Below are 26,052 nucleotides of genomic sequence, written 5' to 3'. Positions count from 1 at the left end.
TATAAATATGGATAGTATATCATGTTATTTAATTTAGTAAACTAAACAAGCTGACACACATAAACATGATAAAAAATAAAGATAGTTACAATCAATTTTTTTAAGTTATATAATATTTATTAAATTACAACTAATTGTACACTTGTATCTATGTACATAATGCTGTTAAAGTACGTCATTAATTTATTTTTACATAATATTTTATCATTGTAAAAAATAATAAAAAAAAATAATTTAGTTTTTTTTTATTGATAAGTTTCATTAAATTAATAATATCATTATTTCTCTTTCTCATCTGCAGTCATCGCCAGATTATCAAAGCCTTTGATTGCAGGTACTGTCATCATTGGCAGTTCGTTCTTCTCCTGCAAACTGTCACTGCCGTTGACCGAGTCTACGTATTTATAACGCAGTGCCATCACTCCGAATATGAGCATGTCGACAATCATAAGACCGGCGAACAAGAAGAATTCAGACGCCTGAAATTATATTAACAGTATAAATACATATATAAAGAAGACATCAGATCATATGTATATATCTAAATTAAACTTACTTGACTGTTGAAAGCCTTAGTCTCGGCGATAATGACTACAATCAAATTGCCAAAAGCTACAGTCAGCAGCCATCCAGCAGTGAGTACTGACTTCATACTCAAAGGTGCTTGTGTAAATGCAAATTCCAAGCCAGTGACCGAAAACATTACTTCTCCCATTGTAATTATTATGTATTGTATCATCAGCCACATCATGTGTATGGAATTGGGCGGTGCTATTTGTAAGAAGCTGTATGCTATCTGAAATATTAAACATTGTCAGTAAACGAGGCGGTGAGAGTGTTAAAAACTAAAGTAAAAAATGTATGTTTTGTGATATTGAAATATATGAATTAACTGCATGGGTCTAGTCACCGTCTCAGTTTAGCCCAGAATTTTGAGTGGTGGGAGTATTGGAGAGCATATGTCATGTGTTCATGTAAATTTTGTGATAGCAAAAGTGAATCGATGATTTTTTTTAAACACCAATATTATATCTAATAAATATAATTAAAAATACACAAATTCTAGTTATTTTTGCGGTCCAAAAAAAAATAAAATAAAAAAAAAGCTGTTCATTTGAGGAAGGTGGAAGGCGTAGGGGCATTTCTCCTCCTTGAATTTGGTCAGAAAATGCTTGGCATGTAATGAAATACTATAAATCTCAATGAAATCGAATAGAAAAGCGACAACTAACTGGCAACTATTTACCCCCCCCCCCCCCTGAAAAATGATAAAATGACGTCCCTGATTCTAAACCAAAAATTGTCGGGTTAAAAAAATCTCGAATCTATCTCAAAACTATTTCTTAAAATATATCATTTCAGTGAAGCCAGTGATATATATTATTACCAGTGAAAATATAATTTATCTGAGAAGTGCAAATAATACATTTACATACTTATCATAATTTATGCATATGCGATGTATAAACATTACAGTGAATGTGTATTTTTTGGTAAAGTTATATTTTCACTAGTAAAATGCAAATAGATTTTCACCAATAGATATATATTTCTATTAGAGAAAATATAACTTAATCAATAGGCACCAATATGCTGTTTTAAACTATCTCTGAAACTAAATTCGACAGTTGCGAAACGTCGATTTGCTGTTCAAACCAAAACCTAACCTAATGAAAATTCAAAATTCAAACTGAGCCAACTTATCTCTCAGGGGAAGAATAAGTACAGAAAGACATCGCATCTCACATATTGTTCCATAGTTTTTCTGCATTTCGATATTACACTATGTGTTTTTTAAATATTATAGCTATCCTTACCGATATCACTATGGGCTTCTAATATAATATGGCTGATCAAAGTATGTTCAAACCGAATTTTGGTCAATAGAAGAGCGCAAAAACAATTATCACTTCTCAGAAGTCAAAAATTCGCGTCAAAAGCAATAAAATCGTGTCGGCGCCGTCGCAGTGGGAACGCTCGGTAACGAGCGTTCCCACTGCGACGGCGACGGCACGATTTTATTGCTTTTGACGTGGATTTTTGACTTCTGAGAAGGGATAATTGTTTTTTGCGTTCTTCTATTGGTCAAAATTCGGTTTAGATGTGTTTTATTCGATTCTCACTCGTAATATTGTTATAAAAGTTTTAATATAATCGCCTGATGATTAACTTGCATTTGCAGTCCAAAATACAATTTAAGGGTACTCGTCTCTCAGTTGTAAATAAGCGGAAGAAGAAGTATAGACAGACATAGCATCTCGCATGTTGCTCCATAGTTAATCTGCACTTCGATATTACACTGTTTAAAAAATATGATTTTTATCGATATCACTATGGACTTCTGATATCTCACAAATGACAAATTCACATCAAAAGCAATAAAATCATGCCGTCGCAGTGGAAACGCTCGGTTATCTTTTTATAACAATATTTAAGAACCATTCTAATCGATGACAGTAATAAAAGTGAAAAAATCTACAATTGTATTATATTTCCTATTTTTATTATTGTGCAATAATATGCTTAAAAATTAGTAAAAGATGTTGAAAAAATTACAAAATAGGCCTATAAGAGTAGTAAATAAAAATAGACTTATTAGTAGTAGAAGTATGCTTGATAGATTTAAATGGTTGGATGTTCAATAAATATTTAAGATGGATGTTTTAGATTTATATATAAATTAGAAAATAATATGTTATTATTAGTATTTATTGAAATAAACTATTCAATAAGAAATAAATATATACATAGATTTAGGACTAGAAATAAGAAAACGAGTACGGCCAGGGGAAAAATGTACGAAAGTGTGAAGCTGTTTTATTATATTTCTAGAACAATTCGCAAAAATAAAAATTTTGCGTTCCTCCTCAATAAAATAAAGATACACCTTTATGCATTAAAAAATTTTTTTTTTATATTCTGTTTAAATTAACATTTAGATTTATTAGCTAAATAAATTATAATTAAAATATTGTTACATAAATATCGATGTGAGATAAACAGTGCCACGACATGTTCCAGATAAAGGTATTGAGAATTATATCTTAAAATGAAAAAAAAAACAATGACTAAATATTGGTATATTCTAAAACGCAAAGTATATTTTTTAGTTAAAATGGTAGATAACCGATTGCCTGAGATCTTACTGAATAAAACCCAAATTCTAGCAAACCGCTAATAAAACCGCAACTACGTTGTATTAACTAATCATTAATCGTATTAAAGATTACATTATGTATTTTTTTAATTTATATTATTTTGCATAATAATTGAAGATTGCAGATTACCGTTTTATGGTTAGATTGAAAGATTGCTGATTGCCTAAGTTAGGGGTTGATAAAAGGTGTTTTTTCTTATATTTTGAAATCTTTTGATCAACTCAAACATTAATTTGAAAGGTACCGCTCAATTATTAATAGGTATTCGTGGTATTGACGAAAATTTTTAATGAAATAGCTCCTTTTAATAATTATTTTGAGAGTAGAAGAAACAATAAATTAAAATGGAAGCATTACTTTAGCATCTTTCTCGTTGATGATCATTGTGTAAACTACGCCGAGCTGCATTGTTTTCTCGTCAAAAGGTTCATCTTCTCCCAGTTTTAAATCGTAAGTAGTCGGATCAAGATCTATTCTCTCGTTGTTATCACTTTCTATATATTTAATAGTCTTTGAGTTCCGGTCGATAAATTGCATTGTTTTTGTAGTATTGTATGATCTTAAAACTCTGAAATTATGTTCAATACATAAAATGTGTCAAAAAAATCAATAATATAATATAAATACATGTTTCAACAAAATAAAATCTTTACCTAACTGCCGGTAACCCTTTAGAGCTTTTATCACTATCGTCTTCGAATCTGTACATGTCTTTTGAAGAATCGAATAAAAAGAAAGAAATTGCTTTAGACTCTTCTATAAGGAATACCCCTTTTTTGCTTTCTATCTCATTGGAAGGATCATCGCAATTCACCACGGAAAGCGTGTAAGGTATATTTTTAAATTTATTAACTTCTATATCCTTATTCTCATGGAAGCCTAGATTTTCTATAAAATATGGATTCGAATCGTAAGTAACGTTAACACAACCGTTCATGCCGTTGTATAATCGCAGATGTCCATTTCCCATTTTTGGTAAAACCGGATAGGTTGGCTAAAAAAGAGTGCAGATAAAATACAATTTACTTTGTGTAACTTGTGTGCTCTATACCTCTAATTGCAGTTCGAGTATGCCTGAGATTATAAAAGCAAGCGCTGCAAGTAGACCTCCAATGATCATCTTATGAAGTGGCTTTCTGATTATTTTACACCAATTGAGGCACGGGTATATAGCCTAAATGAGATTTATAGTATATAAACATATTATAAATATTGTATGTATATTAAATAATAGCTGTAGTGAGACGCTTTCGAAAAACTTGTTAAAATAATTCTAAGAAAAACGTGCTCACTGAAACATGGACACGTTAAATTAACCAATCGAGCAAGAATATTACTCGAATATCATATAAAGAATTGTAGACTTACCACTTCAAATAATGGAATGAACAGGAGAATCAATAGAGGGTTCACGACTTGCATCTGATCTGGTTTCATGATAAAACTGCCCATTTGTCCATTCATCCGAGTGGCTTGGAATGTCCATCTTGATCCCTAACATTTTTTTTAGTATTTTAGTATTTTTTATAATCGAAATAAATAGTAAAATATCGTCGTACTTGTTGATCGAACAGCGCCCAGAAGACCGGAAGAGGTACGAACAATAGCAATACTTTCAATGCTGCTTTGATGTCGTTGATCTCAGTCTGACTGTACTTGTCATCGGCGTAATCCAACCAATGGTCTTTCTTCTCTTGCTTTTTAATTTGTCTCTTACGTGAACACGCGTGCTAAAAATGATTTTATTAATATTATTTGGCGTTGGTTATTTATTATTTTATTAAAAAATAAAACTATAGACTAGTTATAACATATTTTTAATGACATTTTTTAAAATTATATATAAAAATAAGCTATTTAATTAAAATGATCTTATAAATAAATTATTATTATTACTATAATATTTATATTAGGTAATACCGAAATTAATGTCGATAAAAAAATCTATATATTGATAAAAAAATCTGAATAGAATAACCGATTTATTTTATTACTAATTTATGGTATTTTTGATGAATGTTTTTCCAGAAGATATCCAACGACTATCAGAATTTATCCAACATGGTTCTTAGAAAAAAGCAACTGGAAACGAACACGAAACTCTCTCATCTATGAAGAATTTCGTACTCTGAGATCGCGTGCAAAGTTCATGATTTGCGATTGCCATCGGAACTATATTGCGGACTGTGAAAAATCGTTAATTTTAGATCAAAAGAAAATTCTGGAAATTCGTTAACTCAAAACGAGACGGCCACTCCTTGCTTTTGAAGATTCTGAAGAGATTGCCGATGAGTTAGTTATATTTTCAAACCGTATACTATGACGATGTGTCACATTTAGATTACGACGAGACATAGCGTTCATGGTCATGTTTGTTACAATCAAAACCTTTAGTTTGGTTGATATGGAATATGAAGTCCATTTTTTCTTCAGGACCAGATTTTATTCTAGACTACATTCTGAAAAGATGCAACTCTGGTATTTTGAAGCCCCTTCAAATTATATTTAATTTAATTTTGAGATCCTCCTTTTTTCAAGAGTTGTGGAAATACTCTAATGTCACCCCGATTCTCAAAACGGGTGTCAAGTCTCAAATTGACAATTACAGGCCAATATCGTTGATATCAGCACCTGCAAAATTAACTGAAATTGTATTGCATAAATCATTGCAGGTGTATGCTTATCGCCAATCTCGATCCACTGACTCACTGACTCTGGTGTACAAGTGGACGTCATAAACACAGCTTTTGAAAAGGCATTCGATAAAGTAAATCATGCTTTACTTGTGAAAAAATTATTGAAATTCGGGTTTTCTGAAGCTCTTATAAACCTATTATCAAATTACTCTGAAAAAAAAGTTTTTTTTCAGAACAATATAAGACCTTTACTGGAGTACCTCAAGGATCCAATTGCACCCATTGCTGTTTCTATTGTTTATCAATGACATAGAAACAGCAATGCATCATTCAATTTTTTTTATTATATGCAGATGATTTGAAATTTTTTAAGAAATGTCACACAATTTAATTTTCAAGGTCGTTGATGCCGGCAAAATATTCCTAACATCTTGGCGGATATATTCTAGACACGTTGGAAATTTAGCCAGCACATTGCAAATCGTTAAAAATGCTCGGTTTTATCTTAAGAAATGCGTGCTACTTCAATATTGCGCACTCTTTATGATGCTCTAGTCCGCAGCATACTAGAAACTAGCTCTATTGTTTGCATCCCAGGCGTAATGAGTCAAAGTAATAAATTAAAGCTGGAAAAATTATATATATATTTATACTTGAAGGAATACGGGTATTATCCATTCTTGTTCCCCAGTGCTTATATTCTGGGAGCGCCGTAATACGTTTCTTTGTCAACTCGCAGAAGTGTTTATATAATTAAATACTTCTGGAAATTGCTTAAAGCTATCGTAGACTCCAAAGAAGCTTCGGAAGATGGTTATAGTTCTCGGTCGCGTCCACTGTTCTTGTCTGTAAAGTTTAGAACTGGAGCACTCTGGAAAACGCCGTTCGTCTGCTCAATACTGTGCATAGAGATATTGACATTTTCTCGTGCATATATGAAGTTTTGGTTCAATTCATGTGAGACAATGCACACCTATTGAGATGATTTGTGTCTTTTCTTTTATCTTGTTTTCGTATTTTTACTTATATGTGCGTATATTTGTATGTATTTTAAAGTTGTTATATATTTTATATTTTTGGCAATCGTGACGCATTAGGTTAATCTGTCAGGTCACAATGTTCATAATTTTAATGAATAAATAAATAACGTATGTTTATGAACATATTATTTACACATTGATTTTTTCATTACTACTTATATGTGAAGGCGCGTACGGTGCGATATATTCCCTTTCGCTCGCTCGCGTGTTAAGTCACGCCCCTTCTTTTCACTCACTCTCGCGAGCGAAAGGGAATGTATCTTACCATATGCGTCTGATGTATATGCATATCAATTAATAAGAACATGATTTTTACATTGCGTTTTTTTTATGGAACGTATCTAGCGCGTTAATCGAGGTATGAATGTAATTTTAAAACATTTGACTATTCTTAAAAAAATAATATTGCAAATATTTTACTTACCATCATGCACTTGCATACGTTCATTAAAACATTTCCTGATGGATTCTTGATGATGTACAGCGGTTTTCCAGCGATGAATATAACTATGAAAATTTTTATACTATAAGTATGAATGTTAAAATTATATAAATGATAAGTCAGGATTTTCACATTTAAAAATCAATAACATAAACGAAGTTTCTGGCAAATTGATATAACACATAGAGTAAAGAAATAAATAGAGAGATTATGACGCATATTAAAAATCGACAAAATGACTTTGTAACGTTTAACAAACTGTCACTGCTTTGTTAGATTATTATTATGCCCTTCGTGAGATCTAATATTACCAAAAAAAAGTTTTGTATGTTCCTGACTCATTTTATAAAATGGTATATAATTTAATACTCCTCTTGTTCTATTAAACTATTATATAAGTGTGTAGCGCTATCCATGCAAATTAAGAATCCTAAAAATCCTGTTTTTATTCTACTAGAAACTACTCTTTCGCCATTATAATGAATAATATTATGTATTTCTTAACATATTTAAAAAATCAATAAATGGTTTTCTTTACATAGAGATTTTTTAAAGTTGAACTGCTTTATATTTTTTTAATTTAAAATATCTTCTAAAGAAAATCAAAATAACTTTATGTGACAAAAATATTTACTAATGAAATATTATTTTTATCATTTCTATTTAATTTTATATTAAATATAAATGCAAAGTATGGAATGCGCAGCCCTACTCGAAAACACGTTACAAGCACTGCCGACTGCGCAGGCGCAAATGGCGAGGTGACTGACTGAAAGACTAGGTTATTAGATATTTATTTGCACGATTTTTTAATACGCGTTGCCGCCTCTATTTATTTCATTACTCTATGACAGTTTTTGCATCGAAAATTTGCAAAAAAAACGCTTTTAACAAATTAGGTGGAGCTTAAAATAATATATACAGTAAGCTTATTAAATATCTAAGTATTTTTTTAGATATATGAATTCTATGAGAATTTAAAATTTAAATCTATAAATTAATTGTTAATCTTAGATTTTTATGATCATGTTGTATAACTATATAACTTAATTCAATTTATATATTTAATTAAAACAATAATTATTTAATGTATCGATTGATTTGTAATGATTTAAATTCAACGATTGGTAAAAAAGAAATATTTAACATATTTCTGATCAAATGCTTCCTGCATCTTTCAGTACAAATTGGTAAAAAAAATCTATGTCATTGCTTTTATTTAAAAATAATATCGTTATTATTGAATTTTGTTAATGTCATCCTGTTTAATTACTTACATATTGATACTATCATAAGTATTCCAGGTACACCAAAAGCCAAGGAGTAACAGTCTTTATCGCCGAAGCAATGGACATCATAGCGCAATATGGGAGTAATGAACGTAGATATGAAGCTGCCTGCATTTATAGCAAAGTAGAACAAGGAGAAGAAAGTAGCCAGTTGCTTTTCCTGTTGAGGTAATTTGAATTGATCTCCGCCAAAGGATGAGACGCAAGGTTTTATACCACCAGTTCCGATCGCCACTAGTAGCAAACCTACTATAGTAAATGCTCTGAAAACAAGAAAGATGTATATGTTATACTTCACATTGATTAATATAATTAAAAACGCATTACTTTTGCTGCTAATCGCGCAAATGCTGAATTATGAGAAAATATATAAATATTTAGATACAGTTGCATACTAATTTACTTACAGGTTCTTATAGTCATAATTAATACATTAGTTAAGCATCTTATTGATGGTAGAAAAGTGCATAAATTCACAATCTTATATGTTTCTTTACAATAGCTACGAGAGATATTCAGAAAGCAGTTATTTCCGTGCGAAAGGAGAAACTGCTAAATTTTTTCTAAGCTTTGTAAGACAATGATCATATAATTGTGTCGTAAATTTAAGCCACCTATTGTCACAGATGGCATCATAAGATTCCCTATCGAGCTCGACGGCTTACCGTTACATTCTAATTAGAATCCATTACTATTTGCCTCTCAGCCATACACCGTGGGGGTGTTACCCTGCGCTTCTAAAGAAATATTTACCATTTTATTTTTATTATATAATAATGCTCTTTTCTTATAATAAATATAAATATTTTATTGCTTTTGGAAACAATAATGACTATAATAATTATATTTATTTAAAATATCGTTAAAATTCTGCACAAAATTAAAAAAAATCAGATACATCTGTAGTAAAATTATAGAATGAAGTTAGTGGTATTGTAGATTAATCAAATTTATTCATTTAACAATACAGAACTGACGCCGATCCCCTAGAAATAAAAGTGGGAGTGGTGTCGCATGCAACGAAGAAAGAGATAAAGCATGCTCTTTCGTGTAACGGTACTTCGTCCAGATGACATGGGAATCTTATGAAGCTCACAGATGTACTCATTCAAGAACAATTTGACGATCTACGTTATATATATATTTAATAACATTTATAAATTTATATATCAATTCCATTGCGCAAAAGTAAAAAAAATTTTTGCAAGCAATAACAAGTATGAAATAATACGCTTTTTTGTGGTTACCTGTCAGGAATGTGTAAAGGAGGCATAGCTGTCAATGACACCACAATATTTCCGAATGCATACACAATCGAAAGATACACAATCGTTCTGAAAATAAAAAAATAGTAAATAAATTTGTTGAATCATTATTTGCCAACTCACTTCACAAAAACAATGACTCTTATAAATGTATGTATTTTATAGGTGCATTTTAGTAAAGTTTAAAAATCACAATAACTCTTTTTCTACATTACATAACTACTAATAATGGAATTAAATGAAAATGTATCATTAATGGTTTTAGTAAAATACTGACTTCTTATTTTTAGCTCTGGGAAAAATACTTTTTCAAAATTCTGTTCAACAATCTTCAACAGAAACTACTTACTAAAATAATGATTTAAATAATACTGTTACAACTTAGTATATGTAAAAAAGTATACATAATATTTTATAAAAAACGATTGCTTATTAATTTTTAATAAAAAAAATACCTGAATCGTCCAAGCCAACTGTCAGCAATCATAGCACCAAAAATAGGGAAGAAATACACAAACATGATAAAGACATGATATATAACTACAGAATCATTGTCCGAGTATCTCAACTTTTCGCTGAGGTACAGTGATAGAATAGCTGAAAAATAAAAAATATTTTAATTAAATAACGTGACATTAAAAATCACTAAAAAACATAAATAAATATAATCTCACTTCGCATGCCATAGAAGGAGAACCTTTCGCAGAACTCATTGCTGACGATAAATGCAATCGATTTGGGATACGGATATTTCTGAAAATGAAATAGATATTTTATGTATATAGTTATTGGAATAGTTCAATTTAAACGAATATTCATCATACTCTTTCTAAGAACAATAGGTAATATTATAAATTAAATGCGTCTTTCCAATAAATTGCTACTTGGAAGTTTTCTGTTACAAGGCAGTTGCAATATAGTTTATATGTTTATTATAACCCAAACTCAATAAACTTAAGGCCAATGCAATAAATTTAGTATTATTATAATATAATTAACCGAAGTAAATAAAGACTTTTATTGCATCATATCTGAATATAAATATTTCTTACTGTTAAATAAATCTAATCTTTTATAGGTTTTTGATTATTTTACACTACTAAGCTACTATTATCAGTATCATACTTTGTAAAAAAAAATTTAATTAGTAAAGATTTGTAATAGCATCATTTATTTATAATTTTAATAAGATATATTGACACGTGAGGATAAATAATTGACTCACTAATTAGTCGCTGTCGTTTAAATGCTGCTTCTTTAATTAGGGTGTGATTAACTTAATACTTTTTCCACCAGAATAATGAACACAACTTAGTAAAATATAATTCATTTTCCGCCTATTATTTTAGCCCGTCTTATACATAATATTATTGTATATAATAAAAAAATAAAAGTGAAGCTAAAATAGCATATATAATTTTATTGCATATTATTGACTGAATAAATCGGAAATTATAAAACATTAAAATGATTTGAAACGGTTCAACGAATGTGGTTCTTACAAATTAAAGCAAAAAACTGAAAAAAAATGAAAGACAAATGCACAGGAAGATCGAATCTTACTTCGTGAGTTCCTTAAAAATCATCGATAATATTTCCCAGTAAAAATTCATTAAAGTGGATAAATGTCACTGTTCATAATACAAGCTTCCTATTCCTGCTACCACCACGCAACTCCGGACCATAACGCTTCCGCCACAATATTTGACTTTAGGTAATACGCAATCAGGAAAATATTTTTCTCTGACTCTTCCACATTTAGTGAACCGCTTCAAAGCATTTTGGACAGCGTGTCGTGAACAATTAATTTCCGATATATGCAGTCAATAATATGCAATAAAATTATATTCCACTATTTTTTTTTACATTTTTATAATGTTTGTATATTATTCAAAATAAATTATTAAATAAAAAAATTATATTGAAAAATAAATCTCGCAACAATTTAACCTGCAATATTTTTTTAAGACTCAAGTAGAAATTAAAGAAGGTTAAGTTACGGTTAAAACTACATGCTAAAATACTTCGGTCAGACTATGCACTTGAAAAGAGTTACTCAACACTTTAAGGGCTACTTCATTATTATGGCCAAAGCTGTATGTATATATCATTATCATTCTTTTAGTTAACGCGTGTATTTATGTTGTTGTGTGAATTTTTAACGGATTTATTCTTAATTATAAAAAAAGAAAAATGTTATTTACCAAAAATTTCACGCATTTTCAAAAGCAATTCGTAAAATATCATCACAAATTCGTTAAAAAACCGATCCTTTTTTTAGAAACCGAAGCAAACAAAAGACTTTTAAAAAATATTACGATTTAATTTATAAATTAAAATATAAACAACAAATGCATACAAACAATTCAGAATTTGAAAATGTAACATTTTTTAACTATAGGAATTTGCAATTAGATAATTTGCATAATTTGCGAAATTAAAACTGATTAATATAATTTAAAAAAAACTAGCACATATCCATTGGAATTAATAGTGCAAATACAATGATTAATCAATCAAAGTAAAAAATAAGGTAAAATCGATGATATCATAAAAACATATACAACAAATTACTCAGTTATAAATTGAGTAAAAAATTATAAATTATGAGGTTTTCCTTTACTGTTATTTTAAAGAAAAACCCAAATATTTATAAGCATAAGGAATGTAAAACACACATGCACATGTTTTTTGTTGCTGCCAAATTTGATTATAATTTTTATCACGATTCTCAGAGATGTTAAATTTAAAATCATCAGGCGTTTGAATAAAATGTATAAATAATAGTACATAACCTTGGGTTAAATCGGATAGTTATTATATTAAAAAGGCCTCGGCCTAATGCATTTATGTATAATTAACAAGTTGCCTAACCGCAAAAATACATTTCGATTATTAGAAACGGCAAATTATCGCGAAATGTCGTTTTACATGTCAGCGGAATAATAATGCACTGTTGTTCAATTGTAGAAGTGTGCATCTAATACAATGTGGCTCAGCAGTTACTCAATATTTAAATAAAATACATAAACATTAATTGCTATATCCAATATATTGGGTTTGACGCTTTTATCTACATGGATTTTAAACTAGTGTTGTATATGACATTTTAAGTGCACTGTAAATCAGACAGCTGTCAATGATCATGCGTTTTCAAAGCGTCAAATGCTAGCTTGCAATAATACATGTACGCGTTTAAATTGTTTGCAATATTATTATATTGGAAAGTGTTGAAACAGATAATAGAAATGAGACATATGACGTGGAAATAAACATTTTTTTTGCAGGTAGATTAATTTAAAAAGAAATGTAAAGTATAAAAGCTACATCCAACTGTCGCTGTTCTTAGACTTTAATACATTTTTAACGTTTTGATCTTCATTATTGATTGGAAATTTAATTGTGACGGTATCTATTAATTATTCTTAACACTCAAAAAAATTACTTAGAAGTTTAGCTTTTGTGCAGAAAGACACTATTTAATAATTATATAAAAATTACGGTTTATGGAAAAGTAGCTCATAGACTACCTTGTATATACATATATGCGGGTTTGACGTAACAACAATAAAAAGCTAGCCAATCTATAATTTAGAGTTGCTACATCGAACCACATATTGTCAAAACACTATTCAAATTCAGAATTACTATTCATAAATAATATAATACAGAATGCACATTACATTTACTATTCAAATTTTGAACAAGAATTATCTGCAACTGCAAAAAATAGCTCAAAATTATGGATCGTGTAATTTTAATGAATTACAGATTTTTATCTTTTTACTAAGATTTTTTTCATTGTTCATATCAAGCGTAAATTACATGGCATGTCGGTATGTTTTGTATTAATTTAAATAAAATATAATAATCAGTTGACAAGTGTGTCATTCACTATACCTTCTCATTCATGATTGATGCCAGAAATCAGCAGCGAGGAAAAGTGACGGTAGAGGGGAGGAAGTAGACCTCTGATTTTCGCGAACCGGTTTTTAAACCACTAATGAAATAATATTTGTTTTTTGGTAACAGTAGTAGCAGTCAGTAGCCGTTGATGTGCGATCGCGTCTTGCGATTCGCACGGTCTACCAACCAACTGACTGGCTATACATTGCGGTCAGTTTTGACGTCGCGATCGTCTACCACCTCTACCAAATGCGATTTAACCTACTCGAAGCTAACGTCGGAAATCGGTGCACTCGGAAACGGTCGAATACAAAACTGAGATTCCCAAAATGAGGAGAATTTAAATTATTACTTCTGAAACAAATTCTTACATTCTTAACAAATTAAATTATCAGTCAGAAACTTTTAAATATAACGGTTAGCTATATTTTTTTAAATGGTAATTAAATAAATATAAAGGAACAGTGTCTTTGTAATAATCTGGGTCTGATTTAGTTCCCGGTTTAATTTTGAAGAGTTGCAAAGTCAGTTTCGCTGCTCCTCTAAATTTTATTTTTGATCTGATTCTCAAAACGATATTATTATCTATTTTTTCTACCCTAGCGCTTTTTTTAAAAAAGCGTTGTAATACAAATTCTCGAAGAATAAATAGTTTTGGTTCCGGAACGACTTCAAAAATCACGATCGCGTCTTATCCAGGACGTCAGCACTAGAGTCTCCAATTCGAGTAATCGAGTACTCGATACTCGAGTATTTTTGTCTATTTTTCAAGTACTTGATAATCGAGTATTTTGAAAATTACTCGATTAATACTCGAAATTAAAAAATTTTGAAATATTTCAGAAACAAAAATAACTTTAACTCGGTCCGGTAAAGGTTAACGTCTTGCTTTTATTTGGCGTTTATGCCCGAAGTCCCGAGTTAGAGCAATTACTATCAGGTATAATTTTTTCATAGTTCCATAGTTGCATAGTTCCGGTCGTCGGCTATGTTAGTGGGTACGACGGAGAAATTTCTTTTGTGTTTTCTGTTCGACAGTCCCGACTTATCTAATTTATGGCAATGAACAATATGAAATATCAACAAAAAAAAATTTTAGGTTTTATGACTATGCAGTTGTAGCGTAAAGTGTTGTGAATTGTTTATACTGATCCCTCAGCTTAAAATATAAATCAAAACAATTGTGTGTTTTAAAGTAAAGTCAGTTCTTTGCGAACCGTTTAGCTCTAGAGTGAAAGGGATTCACCCAAATACATCTTCGAAAGATATAGATTTAAATTCTTCGCATTAATCAGAAGGAGTAGAATATTGTATATTGTTAAGAAAAAAAATATGCTATTTTGTCAATAGTCGAAGGAAATAAGAAAAAAGCAGAGAAGGGAATGAAAGAAGAGAACATAAAAAGAGAGTTCAAAAAATTTTATATCTATAAAAAGTGAACAGATATAAATTAGAAGCCTTATCCAACGCGTTAATGACAATAAGACCAACATCAACAGCAACGGAAAGGGTTTTTTCCATAACGGGAATAATAAAACCAAAGGTTAGCAGTAATATTAAATTCGAGACAATTTTTGCATTATTGTTTTTAAAAAGTATGTTCGTGAAGTTAAAATAATTGTAAAAATGAACATACGAAGTATTTTATTTATTTATTTATATGTGCACGAATTTTAATAATAGCTATTTTGGTACATTTGGTAAATACTCGAAAGTACTCGAGTACTCGAGTATTTTAAAATTTTAATATTCGATACTCGAGTAGTTGATGGTTCGAGTAATTGGAGACTCTAGTCAGCACTATCCGACACGCATATGGCTTTCGTCATCTGGCTCCTTAATACGCTGACATTACACATTTTTATATTTAATGTCAGCCACAAAGAGCTGGTCCGTATCGCTTAAATAAATGTTTTTAAATATTTTCTGCAATTAAATTTTTTTTTTTAAATAATGTTCCTGTACATTTTACCGGTATTACAAAAATATAAATCGGTAGTACCGAAAATATTTTTTTATCTTATTTATTGAATAACTACGTAAACGACAAGAAAACAGAAGCGTATAAAATAATTATGGATTAATTCATAAATAGGATATCAAAGTAGAATAATATTATCCCTTTTGGTCCATGAGAGCCCACAACACCACCGATATTTCGGCACAAATTTCATAGAAGGTCAACATAAAAAAAATACTCATGCAGATCTAACGGTATCTAGCAGTTACTAGTATTTTGTTACGTAACAAAGAAAATAGCGCGCTTTTGTTATGATAGGGATGGCTGGCGAAGACAAAACAAAAGAAGATATTCCAACATATTTTTTTCTTAAATAATCCATGAAATATGCTTCACTAAACATTGTTATAAAATATTAGCAATAAATAGGTCCTAATAATTATATTTAAATAAAAAAATGTATTTGAAAAAAAAATTATTGTAGCAACTAAATAGTATTATTTTTTATTAGAAAAAAGGCAAAATATTTTTTGTAATTTATATTTAATTAACATAAAATATAAAACATTTTACCCCCCCCCTTCGCTACCCCACTGTTGAGAGTACACAAAAAAATTAAATTAAAGCATATGTATGTATAACATAATTTATTTATAAATGCAAATCAATGATTTTTTCAAAAACATTTTTAAACTCAAATTGTTGCTTTTAACATGAATAGATAAATATTATTGCGATATTAATAATCCTAAAATAATAAATGTGCAATAATATAAATAAATTACATCTTAATTGCAGAAATATCACAATCATCAATCATATAAACGTATTTTAAAAAAATATGTCGCATTTTTAACAAACAGATTTACAACTTTCTACGCACTACTTTCTTATAAGGTTCTTTCGGATAATCGTGACTGACAAAATATAATGTGTAATATATATATATATATATATATATATATAAATTTTTTTTTTCAAAAATTCCAGAGCCAAATTTTGGGACAATACATCTAAGACAATATCGTTTTTAATACACCGCTTCTGGGTGCCTCTTAAATTTTTATATCAGGAGCTACAGCACTACTCGACAATTTATTTCAATATATATATATATATATATATATATATATATATATATATATATATATATATATATATATATATATATATATATATATATATATATATATATTTATATATATATATATATATATATATATATATAATAATTTGGCTCTGGAATTTTTGAAAAAAAAAATTTTTCAAGTAATATGATATAAACGAAAAAAAATTCTCTAACTAATATGATATACACGATATTTTAAGGTATCCTTAAATTTAAAATGTCCTTTTTATTCTTATACTACAGAATTGTCAATTTAGTTCAATTAAATCGACAAAAATGCTTCTTTGAAATAGTACCTTTAAAATATGTAATGTAGATAAATAGGTACTACAGTTAAATAAAGCAACTAATTAACTCAATAATAATGGGGAAAACATTAAATTTTAATAAAATTAGACATGCGTTAATTTGCACTAATATTATGAAAAAAAAATAGTGAATAAATATATTAATTATTGCAAAAGTATTTAATAAATGGTTAATATTATATACTCAACCATATATAAAATAATCCTATACAGTTATATTTGGACTGTTGACAATTCAACTTTCGCTTTCTTTCAAAATTATTTAAAACGGATACGTTCACCGTTTATAATGTAGGATATGTGAATGACATAAATTCACACTGCGTTGCATAATATTATAACAATATATTTTACAGTTATTACTTCGAATATTAAATTTATACATAATGAATGATGTTTTTATATAGATATATAAAATTTACATTCGGTTAGTGGAACGCTGTTTTAATAGCAGATTAACGATAAAGCGACACTATGCTGCGCTTCAATATATATTATGAAATTAAAACGCGTGCGGGCGAAGGACATAAGTCTGAAATACCTATTTATAGAAAAAACATATTTTTGCTATGTATAGAAAGCTGACAAGAGCATTTATAGATGTTTTAAATCTATTGATATCAGATAAGCGTTACCCCAATGCGTTACAATGGGATAAATAAAAAGTGAGAAAACATACTGAAATCAGTACATGAACTAGTTACATTTATTTTATTCGATTATATTTTAATCATTATAAAAAAAATCGCAACCTCTGATTCACAGTCTTAAATAGTAAAAAAAGATATAAAAATGTAATTAAATTATATATTTTTGGAGCAAATATACATTAAAATATTTTATTATAAATTAAAATGTTTAATTTTTTTAAAACATATTTAAGACATAAAAAAATGTTGAAATTTTGATTATACGGTGTAAAATCATGATAATGACGGAACGAAAAAATGAACGGTAGCGATTAGCGTGTCGGTCGAATATGTAATTTTCAGCAGTTTAACTCGCTGCTTCTCAAACGCTTCATGCGTAAGTGGTTAATAATAGCCAAACTAAAATATCGTGCATGGATGTCACATTGTTCCTTTCACGTCCACAATGCATACGTTAACGGCAATGTATTAAATCATAAAATATATGTATATAAGGTACATCAAAATGGGGAAGGGGCAAGAGGATCAGTTTCTCTGAGCCTCATTTACTTCTAAATTAAATTAATGACCAAAATAAAAAAGCTGATTTTTGGTTTGATGCATGCATTGGAAGTTGACTGTTTAAAAATGTTTGAAAAATGCATGTTTAAAAAATTTGAGCTGCAGAAGAAGACAACAGGATAATGCAGGTTTATTACCTTTCACCGAGAGAACAAAACCAGTTTATTAATATTTGCGGTCCGTTTATTTAAAACGCGATTATTGAGGAAGTTATGAAGACTAAATATTCTGCTATTATTACTGATGCGGCTCCAGATTCATCTCATAAAGATCAAATGACATTAATTATTCGTTACGTCAAGTTCAGAGAATAGTAATTTTCAATTAAAGAACGTTTAATATGCTTTGATAATTATTCTGATAAAACAGATCAAGAAATTTCTAGTCGACTTACAGGAATTACAATTAAATTTTAAAAACGGTGTTGGACAAAGATACGATAGTGGAGATTATTGGCAGGAAAGTATAATAGTGTGAAAGCAATTTTTTGCATTAATGAACTACTGAATATGCTAACGAAAAAGCGCGTAAAGCTTCTGTTAAATATGTATTGTAATAGCATTGATTTTATTGTATCGACAACTTTTTTTTAATTTTAAAGTGCCTCTAAAGTATTAAATGCTCCGGGCGTCGAATTTCATCTGAAAGGCCCTGTATATATATATAAAAAAAAACCTTAGAGGCCACAGACTTTTCAACTGCGTTGTCGTTGATTCGATTTTGTGATTTGTTATCTTTTCGTTTTTTTCTGTTAAATAACAAATCACAAGATCGAATCAGAGACGACTGAGACAGCTGAGATAGGATCCGGACTACGCCCGAGATGATGACGGAGATCGAAACGTCGACACGCAAGTCCTCATTGCGTTAAAATTATTCGTTACATTTTGAGCTTATAGAAAATAAGCAAAGTTATGTATGTAATATGTGAATTTTACGGTTACTATGTTAGATACATATATAATCGAATTATATACATTGCCGGTAACACTACGACTCCATTACGCCTAGATTTGCTCTTCAATGAACTAGTTTTCTATTACTTCTATATCCTAATCAGTTGAACTTAAAGTATTAAAGTGGCAACTACGTACTTTATAAGTATAAGGTTTAAAGTATATGCATACATATAATATGTGTGATTGTAGTATTTCTTAAGACTTTCTACTACCACTTACCCAATTTGTATTATTACTCAATAACTGTTGGTCCATGACAAAATACAACTCTTGCAATGTTACATTGCAGGTTAGTCAAAGAGAAATCTTCATAAACATTCACCTTGCATCTTCAGAAGCTTGTGTGGAATAATCTATGAAATTAAATAGATATATACTGATGCTAATGTTATATCATATGTATGGATAAGAGGTAAGTTAAAGGCAAAGAAAACAGATTTTAATATCTATAAAACTATTGTAAATTGTAACAATATACTACACTTGCTAACGTCCGATTGATATGGTTACTTTATAGACGCAAAACTATTACTACCGTCAATAACTTTAGAAGTGAATGTTCGTTATTGACCAAAGACATGCGTTTTATACTTATTAAATGGGCTAATCGAGAGAAACACTAGACGGTTTTGGATTGAGGATAAGTAACGCAAATTAATTTATTTGAGTCAGATGAGGTGCACTACGTTTGTTGTTAATGTTAAAACAACTTTCAGCCTGCGAAATCCAGAGAGCCTGAATGATCTGGGGGTGCTTCTTATATTCCGGAAAGGTAGGTATTCACTTTTTCGATGGAACAGTGAAGGCGGTGGAATATAAAACTGTCCTGGAATTACCTGGGAACAAATCACCCGGTAAAATAGATTGTAATATTTTTTTATCAATTTTAATAATTATTTGTTTAATAAAATATTTCAGAATATAAGGAAAAATGTAAAAATATTTCGGTGATAATCTGAAGCCATCTTTAACAAAGAAAAATATGTTTTTGATAGTTCAAGACTATCAAAAACATATTTGCCTTATAGATTGGAACAAAAAAATAGTTAAAGCCATGTTTTAAATGTCTTTAAATTTAATATTGTAATTTTCACTTTTTAGTAATGAAATTCACTCTAATAAAAAATATCGTTTTACTTAAAAACTATCTATTTTATCAATTTATTTAGCTAATATACCTAATTGTTAAATTTTTAATATTTTTTTTTTTTTAAATTAAATCATTCGATTAGAAAATATTTTTGCGTCCAATTAATCATTGAATTCCATGGTATTTTATTTGAGTCAGATAGTAATATTCTATCAAAATATTTACATAATAATTTATGTACTTATATATTTAAGCAATGTTATTAAATCTTATTACCTAGCGACTCACTAATCATATCATAAAATATTCGCGAAACACTATATTTAATATTATATATATACATACTAATTTTTGAATAATATTAAATTTAGATAATTAAACAATAGTACTATAAATAAAGTTTATTTTAATATATTGTTTGGCTGCGCAGAACAAAATTTTTAAATATATATTATTCATAAAAATTGCATGAGTCAAATTGACCTTTTTATATATTTTACTGATAAACTGATCTTTACTTTAGACTATGTCAAGGATAATTTGTTCATCGCGAAATTGATGAATACTTTGTTGATAAACTGACGCTATAATTAATCAATTTGGGTTCAAAAGAACCACATCATTAATACATATATAATTAAGGAGCACTATAAGCAACTTACTACTTTCAATGAGACAAAAAGATTTATAATTTGAATTGAATTATCAAGTAACTTTAACACATTGTTGTAAGAAAGTAAATAATTCACAAATAATCATGATTATAGAATATTATATTACAATTTATTTATTATCAGATTTACTATTAAGTTAACGAGTAATAAAATGTTGTTTTTATTGCACCGTAAATATTGTAGATTGTATGTAGATATAAACTCGACTATTTTAATGCAGAAGTCTTCAAAATTATTATACTCTAATTCTATGTATATATAACAATGTAATATATGTAAATAATGAAAATTATCAATAAGGTTGCATATACTACATAATTTACTAACAAATATACATAAAAAGACTGTAATAAATAAATATAAAGCATTGATAAATTATATTAAAATATCGAGATTAGAAACACAATTATAGATTAGTAAACAGTTACATTACAAAATTAACGACATATTATTAAATATTCGTTTAAAATTGTACAATAATTATATAAAAAAAGTATTAAAATATTTTATTTTATTTTATAAGAATTAGCACATTAAAATTGAATTCAATTTACATATAAAATTTACATTGAAATTATCGCAATAAAAATGTTTATGTGTGAATTTAATAACGTTTTATTTTATCCGGTTGACAATTCTTTGATTTAAATGAATAATACAGTATTTTATTTAATTTACTAAAAATAAGTATTAGTACCAAATATAATATATATAATGTTACTATTTAGATAATAATCTACTGTTTCGAATTAGAGAAACCAAAAGGTAATTAATTGCAGTTATTAGTCTTACACACTCAAGGGAATTCTGCACATTTATTTTATCTGCAGTTTATCAACTTGTGTAATATTCATTGACATTTTAATGCTTATTATTTATTATTTAAATTTGTAAGTCATGAGCCATATGGAAGACTCCCACGCTAATATGCAAAAAAAATTAGCAAATCATTGCGCAAATTTCGCTCTGTATCAAGTTTTGAAATATGATTCGCAACTGTGTCGTTTTTTGCTTAACAATCACATTGTTTATGATTTATTTAAAATACGTTTTAATTAAGTGTAGAAAAATTATGTGTATGTATGAATAAACTATCTGATATTAATTACTAATTTATTTATATTAAATTTAGACCATCAGGGGTAGCCGGTGCGATACTTTCCCTCTCGATCGCTCGCGTGTTAAGTAAAGAGAGTAAATGAGAGATAAGAGCATGCGGTCAGCATATCCTTATCTACAAGATTTAGATCTCAATCTATTTTCACTCATATTTAATTCTTCTTCGACATTTTACAAAAAATAAAGTTCGACATATATTATTGTTCAAGTGAAATAAAAAAAAAATGTGGAATTTTTGAATAACAAAAAAGAAGATTTTGAATCATTATGGAATTCAGGATTGAAGAGTTACATACATAAATAAATCACAATGATAATATAGAAGTTCTGAAATTGAGATATAAAGTTCGATATTTCGAAATACAATTTCCACGAATACTACCGATCGTTTTAAAGATATTAATGTGACTAAATTTATGGAATACGATTTTTTGTAGCTTTAAAAAGATAAAACACTCATACGTAAATAACATTTACCTTTTCCTTAGATTCTGGATCTTGTGCTGGCATCGGAGAACCTGAAAACATATCGTCAATGTTTATCATTTTTTCGAATGCAATTAAAACTAGTTAATATATCTATACATGTTAATATGCTACTGTAACGTGTTAAGCACGTGCTAATTTGGGTTTTTTAATAACTAAATCGCTTTATTTTGCTTTATCATCAGATCTTTATTGATTTTGTAACAATGTATGATTAAATCGATAACATAACAATCTCTACATATTTTGTAGGTGCATTGCGATTAAATATTTTATTAATAGATAAAATGTTAATTAAAGTCGCAAAAGTTTTTCATTAAACAAATTTAAAATGCAATTAATTATTCGTCCATTACAATATAATTAATTAACAGGTAAATTATTTCTACCGATAATACTCGTTTGCATTAATTGACTTGTTTTACAATTTTCCAGAAATTGCTATTAATAATATTTTAATTATTATCTTACGTTTTATATATATTTGATTATCAGTCTCTAAGTTTAACGAATGTAGCACATTTTAATGCTCGCTTCTTGTTATAATATAATATAATAGAAACAGAATTGGGTTGAATTCTTATCATATGCTTGAAGAACCGGCGGTTTTTAAATTTTAACAATGTTCTAAACACTTACATATATAAATATAATTTACTAAATATATTTTACTTGAACTAATTTTAATAATATAAATATATATTTTTAAAAGATTCAATATCAAATAAAATGTAAATATGTATAAAAGTTCATACTTGTCTTCACATAATCTACGCATCTCGAATTATTTCGACAGACTTATCATATTCAATTGTTGTCCTTATCTAAAGACTTCAGTCTAATGTGAGATTAGAGCGATTTTAATCTTTGTAAACAATATCATTAAAAAGCGACCTATTAAAAAATGTTTTCTCTCATACTATTTTATTTAATAAGACATAAGTAAAATCCAGAGATGTGAGTTAAAATTTTACCAATAAAAAAACTGGGTAAGAACTGATTTTTAAAATCTTATTCTTGATATATATGGTAGATAGAATAAACATATATTAAATATGTAGTTGATAATTAATAAATAAACAATACATTTGCTTTGATAAAATGCTAATGTAAGCTTTGCTTATGGATTATTTAAGTATATTTTGAAAGCTGATATCTGATTTTTAAAATGTTAATAGAAATTCATATAGTCAATAGCATCGCTTCTTGGACATAGAATGTATAGTTTAGCGCACGTCCTTTCCAATCAAAAGGTAGCTTTTCAGCGGTACTTATGAATCAATAACCTTTCGGAACGGACTTATAATATTTCCAATTATTAATGCCATTGATAATAAAATAAGCAAAAATTTAATTGAACGCTTCATGATATATTTATTAATGCATTCAATTTTATTTATAATTAGACGAATAAAATTACCTTTGCAGATTTTTTTATTAAATTAGAATCGTTAGGGACGATTTCATTGCGAGGGTGATTTTGAAGTATCGATTTTTTTACCGGATTCAATAAATACGTAACCAAGATACAGTTCCTATTATGATAGCTTATCTCAATTAAAGCTCTGTTAATATATTTATTGTCTTATGTTAGAATGACGAAGATTTTTTAGATATTTTGAGCTATCACTGCATTATCCACCAACTAATATATATAACAAGAAACACAAGAAATGTAATATATATTGCTTTTTAAATTATTAAATTGATTAGAGAAAAATCTCTTTAACAGCGACTTTTTCAAATGCAATGCAAATACGAAAAACTACAGATCTAATTATGGGTTAAGCCGAAGCAAGTTTTTATATAGATTACGAGATTTATTGGACGAGATCATTCATTTTTTTGAAGAAAGAGTAGATGATCATCAAAATCTGCTTGACCAATTGACTTCTTTCATAGAAATTTTTTTTTGAATTTAGATTTTCAGGGTTAAAACGGTATTATCTGTGATTTGATAAGTAGCATATCAAATTATTTTTATGATAAAAGTTTTGACAGATCCTCAAACATTAGGGACTATTTACAAATAAACAATTACCATAATTTCAAAGCAGAAAAATACTTGTCAGAAATACAGAATATCCTACAAGATTTTTTAAAAAAATTGAAATTATGTCTAAATTTATTAATTGCACTTTAAAGTGATAATTGTATTAGTTAATATTTTGAATATACTACTAAAAAATACGCCTTTAACTAATATAGTTAATTCTATGCACTCTAAAATTAATGATATTATGTAATGCACATATACAATGAAATCATTTCAATAAATATAAAAAAAAAACATTTATTTAATTTATAATGAATTGATAAAATCGCGCAATTATAGTTATTTAATAATATTTCAAACCTGTCATTGGCTCCAATTGCTTATTGGCATTCGAGGCAACTTTTTCATCGTCCGCCATGGTTGAAGAAGATTGTCTGCGTCTATTCAGTTGACTGTTCAGTTACAGACTGATGTCTGAATAGGCTGTACTTGATTTCAAGTATTTAATTTCACCTTATCTGTGGTAACCTCTATTAACAATTGTATTATACTCTTTTTTATCTGACCAAATGATTGATATTGTTTTTGCCATCAATATTATCTTCCAAATAATAGCGAACGTGCATACATACATATATGCCATAGATACAGAGTGCGCAAAAAATAAATTCAATCTCACATTACAAATAGCGAATTTATTGATAGATTCCTTCTTTCTTTAACTGCCAGTGTCTGAAACAAATTAAAGCTGAATTAAAAAAATCCCGTTACATTGGAGAGCTAATAAAAAAGCATAGATGACTACATATATTTTTGTAAAATGTTCTTTTGACTGTTTTGTTACAGAAGCAGAAAGCTACACGATGAAAAAAATCCCCAATCGGTGGTATGTATTGATGAGGCTTTTAAATCCTATTCTTATTTTTTTATAAATAATAGCTTATGTTGTCGATAAACTTTTTACTAACTAACTTTAAAAAAAACTGTTTTGAAATATTTATAAAAAACTGTTTTATTGTATCATATAAAAATTAAAAATATTTTTCAATTTATTAAAGCAACGTGTTTATATTATAAAAAACATTTTTTTTTAAACAATGGGAACACAGGCGAAATTGTTGATTTTTAAAATACGTTATATAAGATATTTTACTAAATTTAGAATGCGTTAAATAATAATAATTACTAGTTTGTGAAAAAATAAATTATATATTTTTATTGTTTACTAATCATTTTTTTGCACTTTAATGTTTGTACTACACTCTCTGGAAGTTGTCCGAACCGAAGTTCAACAATAGTTTTCAAATTTCATATGCCGTCCGGACGGCGGGCGTGAATGACGTACGCACGGCGGCTGCTGTCATGTACAGCTGGCATATTTGCG

At 28.3% G+C, this 26,052-nt stretch overlaps 1 protein-coding gene across 2 annotated transcripts; it reads right to left on the bottom strand.

Annotated features, from left to right (window-relative positions):
- Nucleotides 1–95: 95 nt before the first annotated feature.
- On the bottom strand, nt 96–25,153 carry LOC148234540 (peptide transporter family 1-like). 2 transcript variants are annotated; one of them, XM_088187794.1, is made up of 14 exons: nt 25,029–25,153; nt 22,664–22,704; nt 10,505–10,583; nt 10,286–10,427; nt 9,813–9,899; nt 8,554–8,828; nt 7,259–7,341; nt 4,718–4,888; nt 4,527–4,652; nt 4,210–4,332; nt 3,812–4,152; nt 3,516–3,726; nt 557–796; nt 96–479 (listed from the first exon to the last, which is right to left on the bottom strand). In XM_088187794.1, exons 1-14 carry the CDS (start codon nt 25,084–25,086, stop codon nt 279–281), a joined length of 2,178 nt encoding a protein of 725 aa, XP_088043920.1. In that variant the 5' UTR covers nt 25,087–25,153; the 3' UTR covers nt 96–278. The 2 variants fall into 2 exon arrangements, with proteins under 2 accessions (XP_088043920.1, XP_088043921.1); XM_088187795.1 differs by lacking the exons at nt 22,664–22,704; nt 25,029–25,153 and adding an exon at nt 13,731–13,980.
- Nucleotides 25,154–26,052: the final 899 nt, after the last annotated feature.

Source organism: Plectrocnemia conspersa, unplaced genomic scaffold, assembly GCF_051122295.1.
Source record: "Plectrocnemia conspersa isolate PC_06_02 unplaced genomic scaffold, ASM5112229v1 ptg000006l, whole genome shotgun sequence".
In the NCBI taxonomy this organism is placed as follows: domain Eukaryota; kingdom Metazoa; phylum Arthropoda; class Insecta; order Trichoptera; family Polycentropodidae; genus Plectrocnemia; species Plectrocnemia conspersa.
This window is presented reverse-complemented; position numbering and strand designations above follow the sequence as displayed.

What these genes read in the sequence shown, in the direction of transcription:
- LOC148234540 (XM_088187794.1), bottom strand. Translation starts at nt 25,086, where the DNA reads ATGGCGGACGATGAAAAAGTTGCCTCGAATGCCAATAAGCAATTGGAG. An exon ending in CTCCTTCTATGGCATGCGAA is followed by an intron (nt 10,428 to 10,504) that starts GTGAGATTATAT and finishes TTTATTTTTCAG; the next exon opens with CTATTCTATCACTGTACCTC. An exon ending in ACGTATGCAAGTGCATGATG is followed by an intron (nt 4,889 to 7,258) that starts GTAAGTAAAATA and finishes AATCATTTTTAG; the next exon opens with CACGCGTGTTCACGTAAGAG.